Genomic DNA, 27,061 nt, shown 5'->3' with positions numbered 1-27,061 from the left:
ATCGTCCCCCTTAGGGTTGCCAGATTCACAGTTTTCCTGGCAAATGAGTGGGAGAATTGGCAAACGACAAATGGGCATTTCTGAGAGTACTTTCTAAATGAGCCGTGCTAAAGATGTAATACTTTGACTTCAGAGAGTAGAATATTAAGTTTGGTGTTGAATATCTGGCAACCCAAGGGCATACAGACACATACAGTGACAAGAAGGGGCAGAATAGCAGTTCTATGACACTGCACTGATAAGCACTGACACATCCTGACCATTCTTTAAAATGGCTTTAAATAGTACAATAATTTTCTATATATATATATATATATATATATATATATATATATATATATATATATATATATATATATATATATAAAGGTTTTGTACTATTTAATGATTTTTTTTTATTATTTATTAATAACAGTATAGAGTGAGTCAAAACAAGGATAAAATTAGTGACCTCAGGACCTCAGCAACAACGGCCTGCTCTTGGTCCTGAGACCTGTTCTCCAGTCCTCCATGTAGTCCTCATCATGTCTCACATGAGCAGACCATATGATTTAGCCCAGAGAGAAGACAAGAGCCACACAAAGCAGCTCTTTGAAACGGCGGAAATGGTGTATCAGAGTATTAGTCCCCCTTTTTAGCCCCAGATGCACTGGAGCTACATGGCTAATGTACCTAGCAAGTAATGGAAGCTAATACCTCACAAATCAGCACTGTAGTAACTAGGTGGCCAAGTCATTACATGCTGTAGAGTTGCTTAGTAATCTCTAACAGACTTGCTAATGTGTGTTTTGACACTGTATGACACTGCTGTCTGTCAAAAACTGCAACTGTGTCCATTTATTTTATAGCGTTTCTGTTGTCAGAGCAAGTCAATTGATTCAGCTTTCTTTTTTCAAGCTGCCATATGATCATTTTCATAACTGGTCACAAGAAAATGCGGCTATTTTTTTTTTTATCACTGTATGTACATTATTAGTGTGTATTCATTGTAATATCTGACAAAATATATAAGATATATGAGGTTTTTACATGACAGAAATGATACCTTAATTTAAAATACATTGTGATTATGGTTCTAAAGATCTGACTGTACCCACGTGGTACCATCATACACATCATGTGTATCACAGCCTGTACCATTCGGCCTGTACCAGACTTTGAAGCTGTGGAGCTTTGCTAATGCATATTCCCAGGCCTCGTCTAGTACCAGATCTGTACTAGACCTGAAGTATTGACTGTTCGTGAGGTCTGGATGTTCATCCCAAAAGCACTGGATGGAGCACCATCCATCATTCTAAAGAACACAGTTCCACCGCTCCACAGCTCAATGCTGCTGGGGGGCTTTATATCCCCACTCTAGCCCACGCCTGGCATTAGGCAGCATGGTGCCAATAGGTTCATGTTGATCTGCTCCAGAATCAGAGTCCTATTCAACTGGTAGCACATCTGTGTCAGCAATGGGTGCAACTCAGATTAGCTGAATGCATCCATTAGAAAGGGTGTCCACAAACTTTCGACCCATTTACATTTTTCTTTAATTTTCTTGTACTCTTGTTCTCTCTCTCTCTCTCTCTCTCTCTCTCTCTCTCTCTCTCTCTCTCTCTTTCAATACCCTTTCTCTCTCTCTCTCTCTCTCTCTCTCTCTCTCTCTCTCTCTCAGGAAGCTCACCTCCTCCAGTGCTCTGCTTGCCTCTTAGTTCGAGCTGTTTTTTTCCACCTGGCCAAAACTAACAGGCAAGCAGAGCACTGGAGGAAGTGAGCTACCTGAAAGAGAGAGAGGGAGAGGCTGTGTTCATTAAGTACCCCTGAATCCCACCTGTATCTACCTAAATGCTAAACACACTCTCTTTAATCCGCCATGAACCTGTAGATCCTTCTCTCTGTTGTGGCAATTTCCTCTCTCTCTCACAAACACACACACACACACACACACACACACACACACACACACACATGTACGAGTAAACCCTTAAAGTGATAGTTCAAAACTCGAATTTACCCCAAATGCAGTTAGTCAGCCAAGCCATGTTTGGTGTGCAATGCTACATTCACACGCTAGTCAGATGATCCTACTTCCCACTTGTGTAGGTTAATAACTCGCTATGTCACTATGGATAAATGATAAATAATTTAAATGCACATTGACTGCAGATTAAAATAATGAAATATCAAATTGTGCACCATCATTCTTTCTTCTCCACCACGTTAAAAAGATCACCTCAACTCGGGAACTCGGATATCAAACTTATCTCTGAATCTCCCAGTAGAAGTGACCACTTGAGGGGGTGTTCATGTGCAACTTCCATGGATTTCACTCGTATTTACCATAATTCCGATAGCACGTGAACGAGCACGAGCACTGGAGCAAGGAGGCCAATGCATCTGCTAAGTAATGGAGGCTAACACCTCAGCAATTAGCCCTGTGTTAACCTTTTTTCAGACCCTCGCCTCAAACTGGCTCCAGCTGTGGTTTCTGACCACAAAACTCCAGACAGTATTTTAGACAGACAGACAACCTTTTCTAGTTACGCTTTTCTTGCAATATCTGGCAACCCTGCATACAAGCATGCCAGTAACACAGGGTGTATTGTGTTCAGAGCAGGGAGGGCAGTGCTGACTCATGTTCCAGTCCCCGAGAGCTCGTCTCGGCTTGGTTAAACTCTGAGATAAATGGCCTCTCGCTGTCCAAGCCAAACAGGTCAGCTAGCTAATTGCTGTAGTTGTAGGTACTACATCAAGTACAGCAGCAGAACCCAAAGCAGCAACATACAGTACATGTCCAGCAGGCCCTGGTCCAGGTATTGGACACCAGTGGTTGAATCATTTATAGCATTACTTCATAAACGCTTCATTGCGGTGATGCCGGTTCCTCAAAGAACTTTTCAAAAGGTTTTAGGTATTATTTTTTAAGGAATCCACCATTAAAAAGTACCGTAAGGAAATGGCAGCGATCTGGGAAGCATGATGTGTGAAGGATGGATGAAAATGACATGATTGTGTAACAATGTGCTAGATAATTATACAAAAATATTTACATAGTATTACAAAGGTATAATCCCTGAAGATCATACCTGCCTGTATGTAACTCATGTAAACAGTGACATTAGGCTCCGGGTGTAGATTGTTTCCAAGCCAGGCTGTCAGGTCAGCTTCACCAGGACTTCACTCAGCGTATTTCTTGGTCCTGCCCCCCCCCCCACAGCCGGGAAGTGTAATTCACGCTTTGTGCAACACTTAAAGGGCACGCTTTACACATGCATTTCTGGACAATCTGAGAGGTACAGTCACTGAAAGTGAAAGGATTGTGCAAAAGGATGTCCCGCCCACTTCACTTACGTTAGCCCGGAGTAGCGACAACAGAGACGTTCTCACTTTTACAGGTCAGGGGAGCATCGCAGTGATTTAGAGGCTGTTAGTTTAAGGTAAACATGCTACAAAATTTTGATTAAAGCGATAGTTTGAGATCGCCAAAATTCACCAAAATCCACCAAAATCCAATTCAGACAAATTCCCTGTTACCCAGCCAACCAGCCAAGGCATGTATGTTGTTGAAAGTTTGCTATGAGGCTAATGTAGCTAATGAGATGGAAACACATAGGTTACAAACATAGGTTAGCATCATTACCATTACTTGCTAACTACAATAACCTTGTAGCTCCAGTGCATTGCTGAAACAGACATGCAAATGCACACACACACACACACAGCTTGTTTAGTCCCTGTAGAGAAGTACTGCCAATAGAATAGGACTCATGCCTAATGGAGTGGGCTAGATGGGTATAAAGTGCCCCCCAGCATTGAGCTGGGGAGCAGTGGAAGAACTGTGTGTGTTCTCTGGAATGATGGATGGTGCTCCATCCTACACTTTTATGATGAGCTGGGGATGAGGTGAGGTGGTGATTATCCAACATCCTGACCTTACTTACGCTCTTGTCGCTGAATGCAGTCGAATCCTCACAGCGATTCCCCTCTATAATCTAGTAGAAATCCTTCTTTCCTGGACAGTAGAGACAGTTACTCCAACAAAAGCAGGATCAGCTCTTTTTTAATACCTTTGATTGATGAGTAAATGAGCAGGTGTCCCAATACTTTTACTGATTTTTAACTAGACTTCCGCTCTCCAGGCTTCTCAACTCACTTTCTCAGTGCCATCAGGAATCCGGGCTGCTGTAAAAATGCGGCTGTTTATTTACTCTAGCCTGATGTCGCCAGAAGACGCTTCACAGTCTGTCCTCAACCATTTCCTGAAGAAACACGAGGACAGCGAGGAGACGCTAAGCCTAAGGAGACTCATAGAGCCACCTCTACTTCTACCATGACTACAATGAGAAAAACGAATGCACTGATTACACTGCATGCATCATTTGCCTGTGAATAAACTGTACAATTACTGTAAAAACCTGATAAAACTGATGTCATGTTTTATTTATGAGGAAATTAATTAAATAAAGTCAATTCAATACACATTATTCCACCAGTAAAGTAACAGGAGCCAGTACAATACATCACACACACAGCAAGGCCTTCAGGATTATCACAGGACATTATAACATCAGGGGAGGATGCGACCAGGGTTCGACAGAGGTCAGCAGAGGAAAACAGAGACGGAGGAAAACAGAAGCTGAGTCATTGCAGTGAGCATTCATATTTAAATGTACTAATGTGCTGTGCTGTGAGTGAGTTCTGGCATAGCCGAGCGTGTGTCTATGAAGGCTGCTTGGCCAAGTGCTCGATTCTACACACCGGTACGAAACAGCTGATAATAATTAGGAGGAGTGTCTACATACTTTGGGGCATATAGGATAGACGTTCCAAGGCCTAGGCTGCAACCGAGGTAAGGCGGTCCCGGCTGCTTGGTGGCATCACAGGAAAGGTCCTGCCTCTGTTAACTGCCTTTTGTTTCTACAGACATGAATTACTATTATATAATAATAATTTTTATGACAACTTTTTAAACTAACTCTGCTCTGAAGGCCTCATTTCCACCATTTCTGTGGTGCTGTCTAATTTAGATTGAACAAAAACGTCATCCCAAATATTTGATGCCTCACTATCTCGTTAAAGTATGTGGACACCCCTCAAAATGATTCAGTTCAGCAATTTCGGCTACACCCACTGCTAACAGGTGTATAGAATCAAGCACCTAGCCAAGCAGTCTTCCTAGACGCATACTGGCAGCAGAACTGGTCATCCTGAAGAGTTCAGTGACACTCAACGTGGCACTGCCACAGGATGCCAGCTTTGCCAGAAAGCAGTTTGTGAAATCTCTGCTTCCACATGGTAAGCATTTCAACCGGTTCTTTGAACGGTGCCAGTTTTGGTTCCACAGATGTGTGTGTATGAAGAACCCTCACTTCACACCTGCAAATCTTACAGACGTGGTTCATCTATGGCAATTGCTCAAAGAACCATTTGAAGCAGTCAATGGACAAAAGTATTGGGACATGGTCATTACACCTTTTCCTTTGACAGTGTTTCTACCCAAGTTTTGGAGCATTACTGTGAGGATGACAGGAGTGTTAGTGATGAAGGGATGTTGGATGATCAACCCTCACCTCATCCCTAAGATATTGGGTGGAGGACCATCGTTTCAAAGAGCTCATTGCTGGACCCCTCTAGCCCGTGCCTGGCATTAGGCATGGTACCAATAGGTTCGAGTTCATCTGTTCATTAGAAGGGGGTGTCCATAAACATTTGGACATGTAGTGTACATCACTAGTAAACAAGCAAACTGTCGACTCAGCTGTTTTTAAAAACACTTAGCAGTTGCCCCTTAACTCTTTACTAGACACCAGCAGCGGTAACACAGCAGACGGCTGCAGAGATGGTGCTTCCAAGGCCGGTTCCACTTGGCGACGTTTCTGTAGGTTTGGTGCCACAGGCGAACTGTAGCTGGTTTCTGATAAGGAGTTTAGATAATTTAACACAATCATGGTCACCTGGACACTACAGATGGCAGAAATGCACGTCAGGTGAGAAAGAAAAAGGGGTGGGTGGAGCTCATCTCCTTAAATTTATTACTGTACAAGCAGTTGCAATGGCAAAAACTCCATAACCTTTGCACATGAATATTGCACTGGTTCTCTTCTGATTTCTATTACATGTTCAGAGAGAAAGAAAGAGAGGAAGGAAAATTTACAAATCAAGACATTTCTATTAAATAAAACTCATTAAAAAAATGAATGAATAAAAGGATGCTAAACATAAATGGTGCAATAATAATGAAAGGAGGAAACAGGTACACACACTCACACACTCATACTAACACACAGTTCATCTCTCTAGCTCATTCTCTCAAACATAGGCCCAGTCCACACCCATCCGGATATTTTCAAAAATGATTTTCCTGCATTTTTGTTTTTACATTTTTCCATCCACACGCTTGCATGAGCATGCTAGCCCTGTATGGAGCGACCCAGTACCTCATGAACCACCACGAAGAAAGAAGAAAACACTCCCTATGCAAATCAGGAAATCACGGATGCTTGGCCCAGGGGTCGCAGACTCAAAACCTGAGCCACATCAGGCGCTTTGCCATCGGCGGCTGGAGCCTGAGAGAGCACAACAGGTTCTGCTCTCTCCCCTCATCAGTCTTAAGCGGCGTTGGCTGCCACAGGCGTACTGCTGCTGCCTTTGCGTGTATTGGAGGTGACATGTTAAGTCCTTGCCCTCCTAGTGTCGGGAGAACTGTTAGTGCTAGGTGGAGTTACGAAGGGGTCGGTCAATTGACAATACCAACCTCAATAAAATAGAGATTTCTAGATTTGTAGTAGAACAGTCTCTACATTTATTTATTTCTCGAAATCTGAGATCTAGGGCTATCTGCGTGCAAACGCTTGTAGTTTTAGGACTTGACTTGTGTAGTTCACTGTATAGGGAGTAAGGAGGGATCTGAGATCCAGCCAGAAACATGCATGCATGCCTTCTGACGCCAGCGTTTTCGTAAAGCTTCCATGCGACAACACTGAAGACCAAGCTTTGGAGAGCTTTTTAAAAAAAGATACATTTTCAAGTGACCAAAAACTGCATTTCCATGTGGACTGGAGGCCAAAACACAGACAGAAATCTCCGGATACGTGTGATCGGGGCCACAGACTGGCACCAACTGTAAAACCGAAGGGAAATCAATAATATTAAAACCCATAAAGCTAGAAAACAACACTTTCTTCAACCATCTTGAACAGTACATGGAGAAAGTCAATAAATATTAGTACAGTGTCCTCTACAAAACAAAAGTACCCTCCCACGTCCCTGTACCTCACATATGCTGCCTGTCTGTGTGTCTGTGGCTCTAAAAGAAGGAGCTCAAGCAGAGAGGGGATTTCAGTTAATGTTTCTAAGCAATGGTTAAAGAAATGGTGAAATGCTGAAAAATCTAATTCACCACCAAGTTTTCCCCCACTTACCCCAGACAGAAGTAGCTGATCAGCCAACACATGTTTGATGTTTTACTTAGTTTAGTGCTGAAGCTACAAGGCTAACACTACTAACACCGGGAGTCAATATTCATCCAAAGCTTATCTGCAAATAATGCATGTCCACACACTTCTCGTCAACCCTGTCTAACTGGACCTAGGTCTTCGTTAAGGGCCTGCAGACTGGGGGCCAAGTATGACCTACTATGTGCAATAAAAAGGAAGAGCCATTCTGGACAACAAGGAGCGACAAGGCTAACTTTGCTAACGCTGGAAGTCAACCTAGGGCTTTATTAAAGGCCCCACAGCGTTATTAATGAGGCTTAGTGGGACAGCACGACCATCCACGATAAAAATGCTAGCTGAACACTAAGAGAGCAACTTTGGGGAACGTCAGATTACAGCAGTTCATGTTCAAAGTCTGTTCATTTCTACAGTTCACAGCAAATTATTCTGTGCTCTAGACCACTGGTTCCCAACCATGGTTCAGGAGAACTGCCTGCCCTCAACGTTTTAGCGTTTCCCTGCTCCAAGACACCTCAGTCACCTGAGGAAAGGCTTGTCAATGAGCTGATTAGCTGGATTAGCAGATGTTGGAAAAGTAGGGTAAATGCTAAAATGTGCAGAGCAAAGGGTTCCAGGAACCATTAGCGGTTTGAGCAGCCTGGGAGGACTTTGGGGCGACTTCTAACTTCTAATGTTGGTGAGCTAGGTTAGCCTCAGGCTGCAGTGCTGAACTCAAGAACAGCAAAAATGTCTGGGCTGGTCGACTACTGTTCCATGAAGTCACAGTAAGCGAGAAGAAAGCTCAGAAGTGATCTGCAGGAGCTCTAAACTGATAACCGAATATTCTGAAGTGCCACAGTTCTTAACCACAGACACAACTAAAAACACAACTACACTAAAAGGGATGAAATCGCTGGTCCAAAGCGAATATTTTTAAGCAATTTCATGTCTTAATCAGCAAGGCTCAGCAGCTTAGCTATGGTAATTAATGCCATGCTTTCCCCCACAAATAGATAGCCACTTCTTCATTAACCTAGTAATGCCTCATAGCGGCACTATGCATGGGTCAGATTGTAAAGGAATACTCTGTACGATGTCGTTCATAACCACAGACAGTAGTTCTGATTCATTTCCCTGCAGTTTGAGGAGAACAGAAAACCTGTCGACCTAAAACACAGTCCTAAGAGCAACTATTGGGCAGCGAGTTAACAGAGGGTTAACTCGTGGAGTTTTATAGAGGGAGCAACGTGTGAATTTCCTGTGTAAATGGTTTATCTGTGGCCGCTGCGAGCTCTGAGTGGCCCGGCGGACTTAGTCGCTGTCACTATGATCAAATCCTGGGTCATGTTGGTGCTGGGTCAGCACAGACATCTGTTAGCTGTTGTATCGGGGCTGGGGATCTGCCGCTTTCCTGAAAGCACGTTGGCTGCCAAGCGATGCTGCATCAGCGGCAGTTTGAAAAGAGGCGGTGGCCGACTTGTGTTGGGAGGAGACGTGTGCTAGTGTTCACCCTCCTAGTGATAAGGGGGGAGTTCACATGAACAGGGCATTAGGTAATTGGCCTTCCAAATTGGATCGAAAATGGGGTAAATTTAATATGAAATTTCTAAAATTTAATTAAGAAGCTTTCCAATGGCTACTAATAGGTCAAGCTTAACAGATTTTCAGGTTTTCGCTACAGAGAAAAGCATCTGTATTGTGGTAACTGACCGAATAGCACACGTTCAGGTGGAGATCAGGTTGAAAAGAAAAAAACAAAAACATCAGAGTATTCCTTTAACGTCCAACCCAGATGGTGGGCTTTTTTTTTTTTTACTGTCCGTCAGTACTAACAAGCCTTCTCTTTGGCACCAAAAACAAAAACAAAACAAAAAAAACAACAAAAGTGTGGAGTGTGTGCACGTATGGGCGTGAGGCAGCTGCCGCTTAATCTTATCACACAGAGAGGCTCTCATATTTCACCATGAATGAGCATACACACACACACACACACACACACACAAACATCATGCTCACCTTGTATTCAGTCCTCCCTTCACATTAACATTAATGTATAAAAAACTAAAGGCAGCAGAAAACATAGTCTTTAAATTATTCAAGACAAAGACTGAGCCTCATGGCTGAACTGAGGGCATCCAGAAAGGGCCCGGCCTGTCCATCTGTCCAGGCACTCTCTTTCCCAAGCGTCCTTCCACCAGCAGCTTCCACTTGTAGTCCGAAAAATACAGAAGTCGTCATTTTTCAACATATAATGACACTTTTTGATATGAAACGTTCCTAATTGTAAGGGGCCGGGAAGGAAGGGAGGCATTCAGTTAAGACTGGTAGGCCTGAAGCCATGTAAGGTGATAGTTTTGAAGGTTTTGAAAAGTACAAGCCCTCCTCACGCTAGTGGACAGGTGTGCTGATTCACAGGGGCCAAGGTGTACAAAATCAAACAAACAGAATTGTCCAAAGGAGGAGCCGAAGCTCCCCTCCAGCTACTGACTGGACTGATTCAAAAACAGTAGGGCCTATAACCAAGCCAAGGCCCTATAGGGTGACGGGCAGATCTGGAGAGACCAGCCCCTCCTCCAGCCACTGAACAGATGACCCGCGGAGCAAGGTGGCTCTGTTGTGGATGCGTCTTAGACGAAGCACATACAGCAGGATGGAGAGCAACACCACCAGAAAGCAAGCCAGGAACAGGTAGTGGTTATTCATGAAGGTGAAACCACGGTGCCAGTGCGAGTGAGTGCCCTTCAGACTCTCCTGCTGGATGTCCCTGAGAAGAAGAAAGGAAAAAGAAAAAGAGAACATCAGACTTCTACTGTTTTTTTTTTGTTTTGTTTTTTTTAACACCCCCAATTTAGCTCAGTAGTAGAGTTAAAGAAGCAGCTGGCTATGAGCTTACCCTTGTAAGCCTCATTTACACAGTGCTAAACTGATGGGTACATGCTTTCATCACTTGGACACCACACATCTTGGCTTATTTAACAAATCTGAAATTTGCTTTAAGAACCAAATGGGAACTATGCAGTGTTCTGTGTAGGTACCTCAGAGGTAGGAAGCGTGTGCGGTACAGAATGGCTCCAAGAGTCCACTGGACTTCTTTGTCGTACACGAGCAGCGCAGTCTTCAGGTTGTCGTAATCAACAGGGAAGGAGAAAGCTGAGTGGAACACCTCGTACACCCACGCAGACTTAAAACACTGGTACCTGTCCAAAAAAGGAAGCGGGAGCCTGTTTCACCTGTACTTCGGAGCTTTAGAGCATGCTATTAAGTTAATCTGATGTGTGGGTGGAAAGGCATGCAGCTGGAACCTACTTGAGCCTGTGCAGGTCTGCATGGGAAGCATAGAGGCCGCGGTCAAAGCGTTCTTTGAGAGTCCTCCACTGGGTGGCACAGTAGTCCTGCAGACACCAAAATCAATGGATTAGACAGTGTTACACAGCATTTTCCACCTTTTTAAACAAAGTATTTGTTAAAATACTACAGCATATCACAATGAACAGCAAAGTGAATGAGAAGTGGAAAGCTTACCCTGCAGTAAAACTGATATCCATAAATCATCCAAACCATGTGGTCTGGCAGCTGTTGCAAGGCTGGACAAACTTTACAGGACACTAACAAAATACTATTGCATAAAAAGGGTCAATGATCCCTTTTCATTGCTCTTACCCTTAGGTTGGTGATATAGAGGACCTATACGGTTTATAAGAGACCATTCATTCCTATTGCTACTAAATACACTATATGGACAAAAGTATTGGGACACCTGCTTGTTCACGGTTTCTTCCGAAATCAACGGTATATGTTTATTTTTTATGCAGCATGGTGCCAACAGATTCATGTTGATCTGCTCCAGAGAGTCCTATTCTATTGGCAGTACTTCTCTACAGGAAGTGTGTATGTGCGCACATTTTTACATCCATGTCAGCAATGGGTGCAACTTAAAAGTAGCTGAACGCATTCATTAGAAGGGTTGTCCACAAACATTTGTCCATTGAAAATTAAGGTTTTGTTCTTGTCCTGTGAAGCTGCAGTTCTGCAGATACATCTAGTAAAATTGGTCATCCACCAAAACACTGAGCCTACCTTAGCAGCGTTGGCATACTTTGTGGAGTTGTAGTTGCCCCCCATGCGCAGCACGTCCTCAGTACAGTAGTAGAACTCAGAGAAGCCGTAGAACTGGCTGTTGGTGAAGTCTATAGGGGGCTGGTAGACCCCGTTCAGTGACGTGCTGGTCTCGTTGGTGCGGTTAAGAAATGGCTGGAGCAGCAGGCGGCAGCGGTCGAAATCTCCAGTCCCACGGAGATGAAGCTTCTGTCCGGGGGGACCCACCTCATCTTGAAGGTCAGTGGGCATGCAGGGGTCAAGTAAGGGGGAGTCAGCGCTCTCTCCACGGTGCTGATCCAAGAGCCTACACAAAGCAGAGAAAAGGCCAGGTGAGATTGGGAGTGGGCAATGTTAGTTTGAAGAACAGTGAACTCTGATGGAATACAACACTCCACAGCTGCATTCTCACGCAGCTAGTTACCACTGAGGCTCTTACTTGTTCTGGAGGAGAGTGCTGCTCACAAGCTGTTCCTCATATCTCTGTCGAGCTGCGTTCCCACCGAAACCCAGAAAGGTGGAAACGTAAACGCGGTAAACATGCTCTGTACGATGCGCATCGCAGCCCAGGTTAAACTCGGCCAGCAAGTTCTTAGCCACCTCCTCCTGCAAATGCATAGGGAAGCACACATGCGGGCAAATGGACATGTCAGAGCTTGTTTGGAGTCAGATAAAAATGCATTAAAAAAAAACCCAGAAAACATTTAAACACGTTACTGTATGCACACTACAAGCCATTAATCAGCAACATGGTAAAAGCTTTTAATAGCAGAGAAAATGTGTTAATTCATCTTGCCCTTCAGTAAGAGATATAGTCATGTAAAAAAATTAAGGACACCCCATGAGACCCTTTAGCTTGTACATATTTAAACATCTGGACATTTGATTTTCATTCTATCAATATTGAGAGATTGAGACAATATAATTAAACACATATCTGAAGAAATATCTTTAAAATATGTATATAAATGCAAATGAGGACAAAAAAACAAAACAAAAAAAAAACACATCCCCACATTTATTATAACTTAAAAATGTAGATGATTAAAAGAACATGGTTCGCGAGGATTCTGGAGGAACCTCTCTTATTTAAACCTCAGACATTTAGTCTGGTTTGCTCTGGATTGTTGAAGTGAGTGGTGAAGATCACCATGGCCAGATCCAAAAAGCTCTCAGAGGCCTTCAGAAAGAAGATTTGGAGATGAGTAGTTGTTTAAAATGATCCAATTATATAGACGGGGTGTCCTGATCTTTCCTTTCTAAAAGGGCCTTAAGTACATGACTAGTCCAACCTGGTCTTAGGAGAACAGATGCTGTGTTTAGTGAAATAACCTACTGTTAGTAAATGGAGGGGGGGAGCAAACCTTAATCAAAATTCTGGAAATAAGCCATGAAATCTCTCCCCATCATCAACAACAAAAAGAAATAAAAAACACAACAAACACACCACAAACATGCTGAATCAGAAAAAGCAGATCGCGCCACTGATTCAGGTTTTTTTTTCCTGTGCGGCTTTAGAAAATGATTAGGCCTAGTGCACCCACACGCTGCCGAGCCACCATGCAGCAGGCTGATCTTAACACAGAGCCTCACTTCTATGGGCCTTTTCTGTCCGTGGGGAAGGGCAAGGTGAGATAAATCAGGTACCAGAGAGGTGGAAGGAAAGGGTGTGAGTGACCAAACCAAGCTTTTTGGCTTTAAGAATGGAAATTGTTGTAGATAATAACCTGTTGTGGAGAAGCAAAGCTTACAGTTTTGGGCACTTCGTATGCTATCTGAGTGGAGACGCCCCCCATGTCCAGCACTCCAGCTGTGCGTCTGCGCACCAGCGTCTCCTGCTGGTCACCACCAGGGACTTGCACCTCCACCACGGCCTCATGATCTGTGAAGACAGCAGGCCATGGAATAAGAGAAGTACAGACAAGGGGGAGGAGGGCAAAGAAATTACTACTTACCTCTAAAAGCTGTTTGGTGATAATTACATAGAAGCAACTACGGGGACCAAGCACCATAATATAATAATAATAATAATAATAATAATAATAAAAAATAATAAACTTCCTTTATAGAGCACTTATCATACAATAAGCAGTTCAAAGAGCTTTAAACACAAAAACACACAAATATATGTGAATCTGGACAATTGTTATTTTAAATCTAGCATTCCTGTATATTTACTAAAGGTCACATGCGACTATTTCAGGTTCTATAAACACACATTATAGGACGTATCCCTGTAACACACGACTATAGTAAGCCAACAGAGAGAGAATCACTATCTAATACAACTTTAATATTTCAAATATTTTTGAGAAACAAATCCCAGCTTTCCCAAGACATCAGGACAAGCTTTCCAAGATCACGAAACATTTCAATCAAGCATTAAGTTCCTTAACAGCCTCTCACACACACACATACATACACACTTCATTGCTAAAGCTCAGTTGTATTATTATATCTCAAAAGATCACACAGCCACCCTATGTGAAATCTGACATATGCCTTGCCCAACCACTAAGCCGGTCTATAGGCAAGCCTGCCATTTACTGACACACTTTAAATAACAGCAGAGTCATAATAAGGCCTGTAATCCTCTAAATCCATTGAGCTTAGTAGTGAGAGGTTAACATTTATAGACATGGCCAAAAAAAAAACATGTTCTTATGACATTAAGGCCAAGCAAAGATTAAGTAATGCTGACATTTAAATTTCCTCCTCCGAAAATAAAGCACGGTACACAGAAAGTAGAGGCCAGTGAAGGATGGCCTTGGATGCAGCCGTGTTCAAAGCTTCAAAGCACTGCGCTAAGATAAGACCAGTGTTCCACACACACTCAGGGTTCTCACAACCAGGAGAAAAGTAAGGGTTATTATCACACAGGTTTCAACAGTACAGGTCATAGCAGACATCTCTGTGCGTGTGTGTAATATATATACATACACATACATACATACATACACACACACACACACACACACACACACACACACAGTGCTGTTACTCCAGCTGTAACCATTTTTTTTTTTTATGGGGAAACTCGTCTAATCAACCAATGTGTAAAGCGTTCTTGCTTGTCAGACTGCAATGTGAACTGCAACTGTGTGAAGGTAACAGATGCCACAATGGCAGAGTTTTTCCGTTTGCACCGCAAAGTCACAGGTAATGCAAACCAGTTTTATGACACTGGAAATGCCCCCAGACAACCACTCCTGACAACTGGACCTTCTGAAAGTCACTTAAAGCAGGCAGCCGAGAAGTTGTGCAAGCTACAGCATGCAGAAATGAACAGGGGTGCGACAACTAATCGATATCAACGACCAAATCGACTTAATTTAATAGCCGATTAGCCGGTGACTTCATCATGCATGTTTCTCGCGCTAACTAGGAACAGTTCTGGACGTAAGCGGACCTCGGATTAAAAGCCAAAGCGTAACCATAACAGTGTGGAATACTTCTTACAGTTGTTAGCCCTTTAATTTGGACGCAGAGCTGAATAACATACAACATACACACTGAGCAGCTGTCGGTCATGTGAAGGGAGCGTGTGGATAAAAGCGATACAGAGCCCGAAGGCAACACAGCCACACATCTCACCGCAGCGACATCTCTGTGTGTGAGTGGAGAGCAGAGTTCTGTTAGTGTGAGGCGTGGGAGCCTAATATGGAAACGGGCTGAGTGTAAAAGGTATAACTTACTAGTTATAAGCTAAGGGGGGCCGACAATATTGTGGCTCCAGTCACACCATGTCAAAATAAAAGTTACTGCTTTGTTAAGTTTTAAAGCTAAAATGACTTTCACATTAGTCTAATTATGTTAGTTTTGCTATTATTTAGTAATTTATTGCTGCTATTTTGTGCATCCTTGATATCATAGTGTTATTGATTTCTTATATTTGCAGGAAATTCTTTAAAACTGAATAAAGTAAAGTATTCACCTTAATTGTCTTCATTGTTAGTTAGCAAATGCATAAAACAACCTCAAGCTAAAAGCTGTACAATTGAGGTTATCTGGTAATTTAGCGATTCATAATCAGCACAATCGATTATTTGTTTGTGTGACCTTCATCAACTAAACTTACCATCGTCTACATGATTGAACCTCCCCAGCACAAAGTTAATTCCAATCCAGGCATATACACCTGTAAAAAAAAAAAAAAAAAAAAAAACAGAGGGGGGGGGGTTAACACTTTTAGTCATAAACTCAACTTAATCTGCTCTTCAAGACTGAACTCAACATCCCAGATCATTAGCAACAATCTATACAATCTGGCTTACCTTCCTGCTTTCCTGAAATGACTTCCACATGAGAATCAGAGAAGAGGAAGTTAAAATTCACAGGAATGTCAGTCCGCAAGTCTTCCAACAGGGCCTCCTGCTGGCTATAAACATAATAAAAAAAATGGGTACAAGTTAATACTGTTGAAGTGGCCTCATGTATTCACAGGAGCTGCCACAGGCATCACACTGACAGTACCTCTCCGGCAGAACCCTCATGCCTGCAGTGCACAGTATATACAGCGGAGTTTCTTGGTGCTTGGCCTTGGGGATGTGTTGGGCAGCAAAACTTAGCAGAGGATACATGTAGTCACTGGCTTTTCCTGGTGTGGTTGCATATTCGGAGATACCTGCACAAACATGCAAAGTGTAGTGGTGTTTTGATCTCAGCATTTGTTTCTTTGCTTGTGTTTGTGTATGCTGATATATTTGAAAATGGAACGACCATCATAAAAATCTTTAAAAATGTATCATTAAGTGAGACATGCATGCCTAAAGATCACAACACAGGACTGTTCATCATACATGGCACATATGACAATGTTATAAAAGGTATGCGTGTCTCTGTTTGGCACATTTTAATAATAATATCAAAACCTATGATCTTTAGTTCATGTTTCACACACTGTGCTGGTCTGAACGTCATGCAATAAAATATAGCATTGTCCAGTGCAGACATTCACTATAAGTTTAGACCAGCATTTCACACATTCCTCTTCATTCTTGTTTGTAGCACTCACCTGGTTTGATCTTCATGACTACAGGCTTCCGGTGCTGGTCTCTCATCTGCCGGATGTCCAGCAGGTCGTGAGGGTTGCCGTTGTGCCGAGGCCAAGTGTACACAAACACGCGAGAGCCGCTGCTCCCGCAGTCCACCACCACACCGTAATTCAGGTTGGGATTACTTGTGTCCGTGGCTTCCACGTCTGTCACGCGGGCCAAATGTCTGGAAAACAAAAGGACACGAGTGGAGGTAAGCTGGGAGGTATGGATGTGGTCTGGCACAAGGAAAACAAAATATCTCCAGGTGATCAAACACAGATTATTAGAAAAAAAATCTTTTTTTATTTTTAAAGCAATATTTCAGATGCATCAAGTGTATGCTAGAAAGAATCAATGGGAACCCAGTGTAGCACAGCTGTCTGAGCAAAATCATGATATTAAAAATCAAAAGCAAAAGTCTACTCCTTTACTGATAATCCAGCTGCCTGGCACAACAGACTTGCTAACTGCTCTTACAAAAGCAGCAAGACCGACCTGTGATAGTGCTTGTCCTCTCGGACCCAGATGTTCTGTCCCTTCCCTGAGACTAGCAGCAGATACAGGAGGCCGAGCACTGCTGTCAGGAGCCCGAGCAGGAGCAGCTGCCTGAAGGAGGGGAGCATGAACCGGGGAAGCACGACCGGAGACAGGCTGAAGTGCCATGATGCTGGAAACAGGCAGGAGATACTGATCCTGTGGGTAAAATATGTAAAGAACTACTGTCACCATTACTGTCTAATTTTTAGTGACGACCATTTTTATTATCTCATATATTTGTATTATATCAGCATTTATAATACATTTATAGGGCAGTGGTGGCTCAGCGGTTAGAGCGCCGGGATATTGATAACAGGGTTGTGGGTTCGATTCCCGGGCTCGGCAAGCTGCCACTGTTGGGCCCTTGAGCAAGGCCCTTTACCCTCTCTGCTCCCCGGGCGCTGGAGTTGGCTGCCCACCGCTCTGGGTGTGTGTGTACTCACTGCCCCTAACACATGTGTGTGTGTGAGTGTGTGTTCACTACCAGATGGGTTAAATGCAGAGGACACATTTCGCTGTACAGTGTACACTGTACAGTGACAAATACGTGCACCTTTAGCATAGTACAACCAGCAAAACCAGTGTCTGCACTTTTAAGGATTGGCTATATCCACAATATGGTGCAGACATATATACAGAGATACCTAGATATTTAATCCCAGAGGGAAATTCACATATTACACCAGCATAAAGACAGAAAAGATAACGATAAAGCAATAACAGGAGCAAAAGCACATTATTTACACAGAGATGACATATAATAGGAATATAATTAAAATACATTTTAATGAACTGTGGGGTGGGAAATACTGTACGGCCCTGTCATACTGCCCAGCCTTGTACTGCATCCTATAGGTAAAAAGTAAAACAGCTGGACCTACCTTCCCATTGTTTCTAGGGTCCAGTAATAGCCAATGCTGTAATGCTTCACGCCTTCAACACTCTCCCCTCCTCTGAACAGCTGTAAAGCTTCTGGAAGGCATCCTTAGCCTAAGCATCAACAGATGACAGTAACAGTAACAGATCCGTACCTTGAACTTGTAACCTGGAGTAATAACCTCAGCCACGTCGAAGGGGACGTGGCAAAGCCTGCTGCCCACATGATTAATCAGCATAGGGAAGACAAACTTCACTGGTACGTTGACCACACGACTTGTTGGATTTTTTATTTTTTTTTATTTTATTATTTTTATAAACACGTGTCAACGTCTTCTTGACATCTAGCAAGTGTGTTTTTAAGGAGTTAAAAAAAAAAAACCACACACAAATACAAATACTGTATAGTACTGTAACACTGCTCTTGGCTTATTGGTTATGAGCCACGTAGCTACCCATAACATTTCTTCACTACCACACTGTAAGCATTTATAACGATATAAGTAGTTAATTAATAGTTTAGCAATTTAGGAGTAGAGTGGTATGATTACATAGCTAGATAGCTAACTATTTCTTTCGTTAGCCAGCCAAGACGCCCAAGTTAACTAATAAGTAATCGTGGCAAATCCAGGTCCGGAAAGTAAAAATCCGCCTCCGGGATTTAGCTCCGACTGCGCTGAGCAGACCCGCTGCAGCTGAGCTGCCCCGGCAGTTGGAACGAAACCCTGGGGTGGATTTTTACAGTCTGGACCTGGAGCGGATTTTCACTTTCCGGACCTGGATTCTACATCAAGACTGGTAGCTAGCTAATGACAGCAAAAATGACTCCAGCCCCTTCACAACTTTAACGACAGACCACGAAGCATTAGTTAAACTCAAAAGGCCGTGGTTAAGCAGCTAAACGACTGGCTGAACGACGTTTTAGCGTAGCTTAGTGCTGGGTTTATCTACCTACCGTGAGCTCGGCTTGTGGCTAAGTTAACTCTTCCGTCCATCCCCGGCGAAGCTCGACCACTTAAAAATATAGTGATAATAAAGTGATAAGAAAGTGATAGACGTAACCATCTACGCACAGAGCCGTGGTGTTAATGTTAAGCGGTGGTACAGGTTGTTAAGCTAATGGTGCTGAAATATAGGACCACAGGCTAATAGCCTGATGCTAACTGGGCTAGATAGCTAGCTAACTACTACTGAGCAGGTAGGCGAGGAGTGATGGAGTGCGCATGCGCAGCTCTTTAACCAACGTAGTTCCCTATCCACAGTTTAACCCCTCTGCTGCAGGGCTGAGGTATCAGTGCTGCTTCAGTCATTCCTCGACTGCAACATAAACACACATCTCAGTATTTGCTGGAATTGGTTCAGTAAAACTTTTGATTATTTGAGAAAGAAAAAAAAAAAAGAAAAACAGAAAAGTGCATTTACAGAAGAAATGCTGTGCAGCTTATGTGGTTTTGCTATGTGGTCACTAGGGTCAAATTATTTTATCAGAAAAAAAAAACCCTAAGAAGTTGCTGTGGTATTTCAGCTGGTAACTTTGCAGTTATTATGGTATTTCAAGTGGCTGCAAAGGAGATGCAAAGATGTTTGATGGTGGTTACTAGGGTAGTTGCTATGGTACTTAAGGTGGTTGATGAGGTTCAAAGGTTTGGTGCATGCTAAGTCGTTTCTTGGTGATTGCCATGGTATTCCAGGCGATTGCTAGTTGGTTGGTATAGTATTCCAGGTGGTTATTAGGGTGTTGCTGCGGTACCCCATGTAGTTGGTAGGGCATTGGCTGTGGCATTAATGCTATAGAGAGCTGCAGGCCTGGACCCATAGTCAAGTGACTTATGTAAAATAGAGACTGAAGTAAAAGTATCTTTACAAAAAAAAGTTTGACAATGAAAAATGTGACCAATCACAGAGCAGTAGACTAAAAAAATAAATAAATATATATATTTATATATCATGTTAATGACTAAAATGAGTGAAAGGTGGATTCCTTTCCTTACAAACTTTCCTTATTATTTGAAAATATTTATGAGTGTTATTTATACCCAATAAGTCTGAAAGCAGGGATTTTAGGGGAGTCCACAACACCTCAAGATTGCCAGATATGATAGTAGCCCAGCAGATTGCCTCCTACAGTTCTGACCTCTGAGTCTCTGGCAAGAGTAAACTGAAGCATCTGTTGACTAAAGCTGGGTGAATGAAGTATCACATACAGTTGTAATCATACATTTTTGGATTTATGGCTCCTTTAAACGTCTTCATACGCATGATAGGGAACAGTTACTGAAAGTGAAAGAAGCATGTGGACGGAGGTGGGACAGTGATTTTACTGGCTTTTACACTAATAATGCAGCATTGCGCAGATCAGGCATCCTGCCCGCTTCTCCAGAGTTACATACTGCAGTTTCTGGCATGCTGAGCCTGAAGCAGGAACCTATTACAGCTAAATGGAGAATTAACATGATTCTGAAGCTGCTATTTTTAATCCGAAGCCCCAGCCTTAAACAAGTACTGAAGGAAAATTCTAAAATAAAAGAACTATGAGTCAATAAGTGGGAGTCCGTTGTGATATACCCTGTTAAGCATCATAATCTGTCATTTTTATTAGAATAATGAATTTTTACTTAAAGGCCACTCTTAAAACTTTCTTTTAAAAGAAAACCACAAACATGCCATTACAAACAAGAATAAAGACAAGAAAAGAAAAAAAAAAAAAACATACACTGTAGGCTATAAGATTGCTTCCTCTGTAGACTGCACTCTTTTACAGTCAGCCTCTTGAGTGGTTATTTGTGCCATCTATTGTTCACTGTACTGCCTCAAGCCTTGCCTCGCCTCGCCTCGATATCAGTCTTATGTTGCGCTCCTGAAAAGAAACAGAGAAATCTCCCATAATGTTAAACAAGGTGAGCTGGTGATGGAATTGACTTGCTGTCATGCAAAAACCTTGGATCTCCATTTTTTTTTTACTGTTTTTCACAATGTGAAATTGTGCTGTGACGAATGGATCAATAGAAATGCTCCAAAATGACTATTTTGGAGATTATTAGAATAACAATAATAATAATGATAATAATATAATTGACTATATTATTAAGAACAGATTCCCACCTTTACCAACAGCGGTGTACGAGCGCCAGTAGTAACTGACGTAGCAAAGACAGAGGAAAGACACTCACATCCTCAGTCGACCGAGCTCCCTCTCCAGCTCCTCGTCGGTGATGCTAGAGTCAGGCACAGAGGGCAGGGAGAGGAAGAAAGCGTCGTCCAGCACCCCTGGTTCTTTAACTGCGACAGGGTGTGATGGAACTTCTGGTAGTGTTTGGCTTTTGTCTGGAGCGTTGTCTTCTAATAAAGACTTCAGCTCCTCCTCCAGCTCTTCAGAGTCCGCTTCAGCTGAAACACAAGCAACACAGTTATTGGTCTTCAGCTACTCGGACTGTGTGGAATAAGGTCATATTACTGACAAAGCAGAAACGCACTCACTCTCTCTACGGAAACCTAAAAAAACATGATTAGACGTTCTGCCTTTCCTCAACTGGATTTGTGATATTCATCTCTCAACCAAGCAGTAGGACACAAACATTTGTTCACAGACTAAGATCTAACCATTGAGCCTTGTTTGCCGTTATGATCAGAAAACTGACTTACTTGAGTCCAAGGCTCCTCCAGCCAGAGTCTGATTGACTTCATCCTGCGTGTCACACAACTGAGAAAGAAAAAGAAAAGGAGGATCATGTAGCTGATTAAGTAAATAAACACAAAGGTGAGTTCAGAAATCTGTACCTCTCTGCTCCTAAACCCCATTCTCACCTCCTGAATCTGATCAACCAGGTTCTCAGCTCTCTCAATGGTTACACCCTTCAGAGAAATCCTCAGAGCTGCTACACCTGCCTGGTATGCCTGCATCACCTACAGTAAACAGGTACAGGTTCACTCCAACATCATGTTAATTATCCTTACATTCCTAAACAGCATCATAACAGGAATGAGGGAAGTATTGGCTGACCGTAGAATGACAAAACAACAACATGACTAAAAGTGGACACCAAGTCATTTTGAAGATGTGTCTTACCAGGCGGTCAGTCTGAGAGCTGGCTATCCTGTCCAGGATTCCCTTAACTGTCTCGAGCTGAGCGTACAAACGATCTGCTTTCCTCTCCACGTGCTTTCTCCCCTTTAGATATCTCAGAGCCTGGGAGAAGCAGAAACAGAGGACAGAGCAGTTCCTAATGTTTCTTCACCAGGTTAATTGAAATATACAGGATAAACATATTATTTTATTATTTCATAAGTTGTTTTTACCTGTGATTTCTTTCCCTCCTTCATCAGAACCTTCGCCTGTTCTTTACATCTACAAATAAAACAATTATAAAATAATAAATAATAATAGTAGAATAAAAATGAATAATACATCTAAATGATCTAAATACAATTTAAATTGAAAAAAAAAATAATAATTTCATAAAAAAATAATAATATAATAAAGAATTCTAATATAATACATCATACATCTAAAGTATATAAATATAATATATAATATAATCTATGCTGGTTTCCTATGCAACTGAACAGACTTACTTTTCTGCTTCTTGGCCCAAGGCCTCCACTCTCTCCTCCAGCAACTTCTCGCTGCGCTGGAGCTGATAGATCCCCAGCTCCACCTCACTGACTGGAGACACACGTCCATGACCTGGCTGACTGAACTTCACCAGCTGGCCATGAGCACAAGCAAGTTGATATACAGTCAATATTTATTCCATTTATTAGACTCATAAAAACTATGTTAACGCTAAATAATAACAATGTGTGTGAGACATTTTGTGAGCAATAATTTGGCCAAAATCTAATTAACTTTTGGGGACTTTACTGCTTAACTAGCACAGCAGTGCCATCTGCTGTTGTGGGAGGCACAGTGCTTTGCCAAAGTTGGGATTTAAACCAACAACCACCTTTCTTTTTGGTACTGGAGCTACAAGGCTAAATGTTTTGAACCTGGCTTTGCTGGCCCAAGTTTACCCTTTCTCGGGCCACACTCCAGTTTGGGTGTATGACTGAGAACAAGCAGGATAAATCTGAATTACATTTTGGCCCAGCATTCATGGCTGAGGTGCCCCCGAGCAAGACACCCATCTCCTAATTGCCTTTAGGCACAGAGGTGGCTGCCTACTGCTCTGGGTGTTTTCGCTTAATTGTCTTAAACCACATCCTGATAAGCAACCTCAGATACACTGGTGTACTGGGGTTCTGCCATTGTACGACACACTAGTCTGACTTCAGGATGGCTGCAATTTAATTATTTTTAGTAACAGATCATTTTGCAGTTACTAGCTTCTGTTATTTAACACCCACCCACCCACCTTTTCCCCCTCATGTAGTGAGACTGTGACGTGTTTCTCCCTCTGCAGCTGCAACAGAGCCAGACACAGTGTGGTCTCGTCTGGGCAGATATGAGAGGAGAGAGAACGCAGCTCCTGGAAGGACAGCAGAGATCGTCCCGCCAGAGGAGAGTTCCGATACGCAGCCAGCAGCGCTGCAGCCTTCTCCTATGACACACACAAACACACACGATCTTTAATACTACATGGCACTAGATGTACTGTGGGTGTTACTATACAGTGCCTGACGTTGTCAGCAACTTACTTTAACCAGTTCGATCACCACAAATGACTCCTCAAGGGGAACTCTCCCGCTGCCCAGCAGAGCAGACAGGGTCCATTTCAGAGGTCTGACCAACAGCAGCCCGACACCCCAGGACAACCAGCCAGAATCTACATTTGCAGCAAAATCGGACTCCTTCTGCACTTTTCCACCCCTAGAGGAAAACGCAGGAACAGCATACAATTATAAAGAGAAGTGCAGCAGATCTTGGTAGGTCTCTGCTACAACTGACTGGTGTGCTCGCTTATTTATACCTGCAGCAAACCCAGTCACACGGCACCTGTAACGTCCCGGGCCGAGTTTATTGCAAACCAGGGGTGATCATAATATTCTGATATGCCTGTGACAGTGGGAGAAGGGTGGCAGTCTCTCAGAAACTGTTACCTTTGTGTGACTTCTCGCACATAAGAGCGCCTCCCAATACCATTGGCAGTGGTGCCCCACAGGTCACTGATGCCAGAGGGGAACGACGACTCCAACAAGTGGTACACATAAATCAATGCACCACTGTAAATGAGCCGTTAACCTCTAGGCCCCAATCGTAAGGGTAAGACTGAGGGGTAGTTTCTAAAGTCTGACCCATGCCCTGTATGTTAAGAGGATCTGTACTGGTGCCAGTGTACCTGATCATGGTCTGGACGACTGTGCCCAGGCCCAGAGGAACGGCCCCCTTTCTCCGAAAACTTCCATTCAGCTCCTGCAGGCTCACGCAGACGGACCCTCGCCTTCTGCAGCTTTCCACTATCAGCGGGGTCCAGAAGTTCATTTTCCCATCCCAGTCCGTAATGTCCACCTCTCGGTTTTCCTTGAAGGCCGAGAACAGGAAAGCCATCCGCTCGTCATCTTCCCAGTCCGGGGGGAGCTCGGAGCAGGAGGACGTGCTGACCTTCTGCTGCAGTGACACTGGCATTGTGCTGCAAAATAAAGGGGACATTTACTAACAGGCTTCAGCCAGCGCTGCTTATAGACGTGGACACAAAAATAAATGACTGTGATGTTAAATTGTGCTAAATGGTGCAGCAGTTACATTATGGCTGTGTATAATTTGTAATAAACGCTGCCTACTGAGGAAGCATTCTGATGCAGGAAGCCTCATGCCAAGCACGAGCTAGAGGGGTATAAAGCCCCCTTTCTCCCCTACGACGAATTTCCTGTGCGCAATTTGGATCACCAACAGTTGAAACTCCAATGAAAGCAGGATAGACTCTTTTTTTAATACCCTTGATTTTGGAAGAAACAATGAATGAGCAAATGTCCCAATACTTTTGTCCATAAGATACAGCTATTTATTTTATTGTGTAAAAAAATGCCAAGTACTGATGCCAACACAGCTGAACACTAGCAGACAGCAGTGGACTGTCAATATCATGACAACGTCAGGACGGGGACAGAGCCCTTCATTACTACACTGCCTTCTGAGGCAGCTACCTTGGGATTGGGACACAGCCAGTGTATAATTGCTCCACCTAGAGAAATCAAATGAGAAGCTAGTGAATAAATCTCAAGGTTTTAGCATTGTAAAACATTAAAACACTAACGGAAATGCATGTACTAACTAAAATAGTGGGTATTTATTAGATATTTACCACGCTACGCTGCTACTAGCCCCCCATTCACACTAGCTATACCGCGGGCTGTGTCCCATTAGCCTGCGCTTCCCTACAGCAGGCCGAACATCTTCCCACAGCACAACCACACACCGGACAGCTCTACCTAGCTAACTCAGCCAGCATTGACCCGTGGGTATTAGACGTGTCTGGACGCAGTATGGGGTTACTAGCACTAGCGAAAACCCAGCAGCTCAGCCTTCACACACCTCGGTTTTAATGCCAGGCTAGGACGCCAGGAAAACGCCTCCTCTCAGCATATCCGCTCAGATGGACGGTCAGACTTCTTCTTCATCCTGTGGAGGCTCTTCTCTGAAATGTCCTGATTGTTGACTGGAGAAGAAGAGCGAAAGGAAAAACACGCTTCAGCTGTTTTGATCCTGACAGACGTGAACAACCCGGAAACACAACGAGGAGGGTTTTCCCCTTTAGTCATGAGGCGAGGCTGCCACCCTGCGGCGTAGGAGCGCACTTCACCCCTTAAGCCCCCATAAGCCCCCCACCCACCCTATTATTATAGGACCCCTGCTGAAAAACCCACTTCAGGAGCAACTTAGGATGGTAGATGGCTTCAGATGGTCTTTGATGCTGGTTGGTCTTTGATGGTCAAACTGGTTGGAGAGCTGGTCATCATCCAAGCAGAGACATACCCAAGCCATTGTTTGGACTAGCATAGCGCATGTGTTCAGTTTGAGAGTTGGATGGACTGGCCGGTCTATCAGCTTGAACAACGTGAACAAGAACCCACCTAGAACCCACCTGGAACCCACCTGGAACCCACCTGGAACCCACCTGGAACCCACCTAGCCCACCTTCCACCCATGTTAGAATGTAGTTTTAATCACCGTACTATAATTAAGAATATGATCTAAAATATTATATTTACATTTATGGTATTTAGCTGATGCTCTTATCCAGAGTGACTACTACAGAGGAATGCCAATGTAGTGTTAGGAGTCTTGCCCAAGTGCAGGGAATCGAACCCCAGTCTTCTACGTGGTGTGGTAGCTCACACCACATTATTCCACCAACTTATATAGTCAAGGTGCGAAATGCAGGGGGTCCTGAGGGGCTTCAGGTCTTTGTAATTAAGAACTTTATAAGAGCCTTATATTTACCTGTTTATGTGGTTAAACTGTTCAACTGTTACCATGTTATTTTACCAGTGTTTCCCCCTGAAATGGCAAGTCTGTAATTAGTGTTACCAAAGCTGCAGCAACGGCACACCATAGGGTGGCACTGCCCCCAAATGCCCAGTTAAACACCAGCTTTCCAAGTGTAGCTGAAACTGTAGAATCTCAAACTGTAAAATAGCATCACCCAATAAACAGGTTCCCAAGGACCACAAAAACACTTCTTTATAATAACAGCACTTACGGTTGACTAGGGCAGCTCTGCACTCCTAAATTTGTAATTCTTGTAAAGGCAGTGGTTGACCAGTTTGGTCAGGCTGGTCATGCTTGTATGACCAAGGTGGTCTACCAGCATGACCAGCCTGACCCAGCTAGTCAGCCTGTATGACTGAGCTTGTCGACCACCAAGGTGGTCTACCAACATGACCAGCCTGACCCAGCTAGTCAGCCTGTAGGACTGAGCTTGTGGACCAAGGTGGTCGACAAGCTCAGTCATACAGGCTGACTAGCTGGGTCAGGCTGGTCATGCTGGTAGACCAGCTAAACCATCAAACACAAACATACCCTTAGCTGGTGAAGAGCTCAGCTGACCGACCAGCGTAACCAGCTTGTCCTTCTTGAGCTGGCCAGGCTGCTTTTTGGCTAGCAGGGATGTACGTGTACTTGTCAGAGGGTGTCTGTAATTTTGATTCTGATAATAAACA

At 43.4% G+C, this 27,061-nt stretch overlaps 2 protein-coding genes across 3 annotated transcripts; both read right to left on the bottom strand.

Annotated features, from left to right (window-relative positions):
- Positions 1 to 4,443: 4,443 nt before the first annotated feature.
- entpd4 (ectonucleoside triphosphate diphosphohydrolase 4) lies at positions 4,444 to 19,162 on the bottom strand. Of its 2 annotated transcripts, none has more exons than XM_072682421.1 (13): positions 18,921 to 19,162; positions 17,971 to 18,079; positions 17,048 to 17,245; positions 16,531 to 16,736; positions 15,990 to 16,140; positions 15,791 to 15,894; positions 15,595 to 15,654; positions 13,244 to 13,398; positions 11,956 to 12,122; positions 11,499 to 11,823; positions 10,728 to 10,813; positions 10,457 to 10,618; positions 4,444 to 10,185 (listed from the first exon to the last, which is right to left on the bottom strand). In XM_072682421.1, exons 2-13 carry the CDS (start codon positions 17,976 to 17,978, stop codon positions 9,954 to 9,956), a joined length of 1,854 nt encoding a protein of 617 aa, XP_072538522.1. In that variant the 5' UTR covers positions 17,979 to 18,079; positions 18,921 to 19,162; the 3' UTR covers positions 4,444 to 9,953. The 2 variants fall into 2 exon arrangements, with proteins under 2 accessions (XP_072538522.1, XP_072538523.1); XM_072682422.1 differs by having other exon boundaries at positions 13,268 to 13,398.
- A 1,372-nt stretch (positions 19,163 to 20,534) lies between these two features.
- On the bottom strand, positions 20,535 to 25,642 carry chmp7 (charged multivesicular body protein 7). The gene is made up of 11 exons (XM_072681098.1): positions 25,434 to 25,642; positions 24,241 to 24,531; positions 23,600 to 23,771; positions 23,317 to 23,502; positions 22,538 to 22,671; positions 22,262 to 22,310; positions 22,032 to 22,151; positions 21,770 to 21,868; positions 21,608 to 21,665; positions 21,136 to 21,352; positions 20,535 to 20,822 (listed from the first exon to the last, which is right to left on the bottom strand). Exons 2-11 carry the CDS (start codon positions 24,525 to 24,527, stop codon positions 20,810 to 20,812), a joined length of 1,335 nt encoding a protein of 444 aa, XP_072537199.1. The 5' UTR covers positions 24,528 to 24,531; positions 25,434 to 25,642; the 3' UTR covers positions 20,535 to 20,809.
- Positions 25,643 to 27,061: the final 1,419 nt, after the last annotated feature.

This window comes from Salminus brasiliensis, chromosome 6 (genome assembly GCF_030463535.1).
Source record: "Salminus brasiliensis chromosome 6, fSalBra1.hap2, whole genome shotgun sequence".
NCBI classification, from domain to species: Eukaryota; Metazoa; Chordata; class Actinopteri; order Characiformes; family Bryconidae; genus Salminus; species Salminus brasiliensis.
The sequence above is the reverse complement of the archived record's forward strand: the minus strand, read 5'-3'. Positions and strand labels throughout refer to the sequence as shown.

Bases quoted from the DNA above. Each gene is read 5' to 3' on its own strand.
- entpd4 (XM_072682421.1), bottom strand. The intron at 15,655-15,790 runs GTAAGCCAGATT...TTTTTTTTACAG, and splicing joins CATTTCAGGAAAGCAGGAAG to GTGTATATGCCTGGATTGGA. The intron at 12,123-13,243 runs GTTATTATCTAC...ATGCATTTGCAG, and splicing joins GCTTTGCTTCTCCACAACAG to GAGGAGGTGGCTAAGAACTT.
- chmp7 (XM_072681098.1), bottom strand. From the start codon at position 24,527: ATGCCAGTGTCACTGCAGCAGAAGGTCAGCACGTCCTCCTGCTCCGAG. The intron at 23,503-23,599 runs GTAAGTTGCTGA...TGTGTGTCATAG, and splicing joins TGGTGATCGAACTGGTTAAA to GAGAAGGCTGCAGCGCTGCT. The intron at 22,152-22,261 runs GTAAAAACAACT...TGCTTCTCCCAG, and splicing joins AGGAGGGAAAGAAATCACAG to GCTCTGAGATATCTAAAGGG.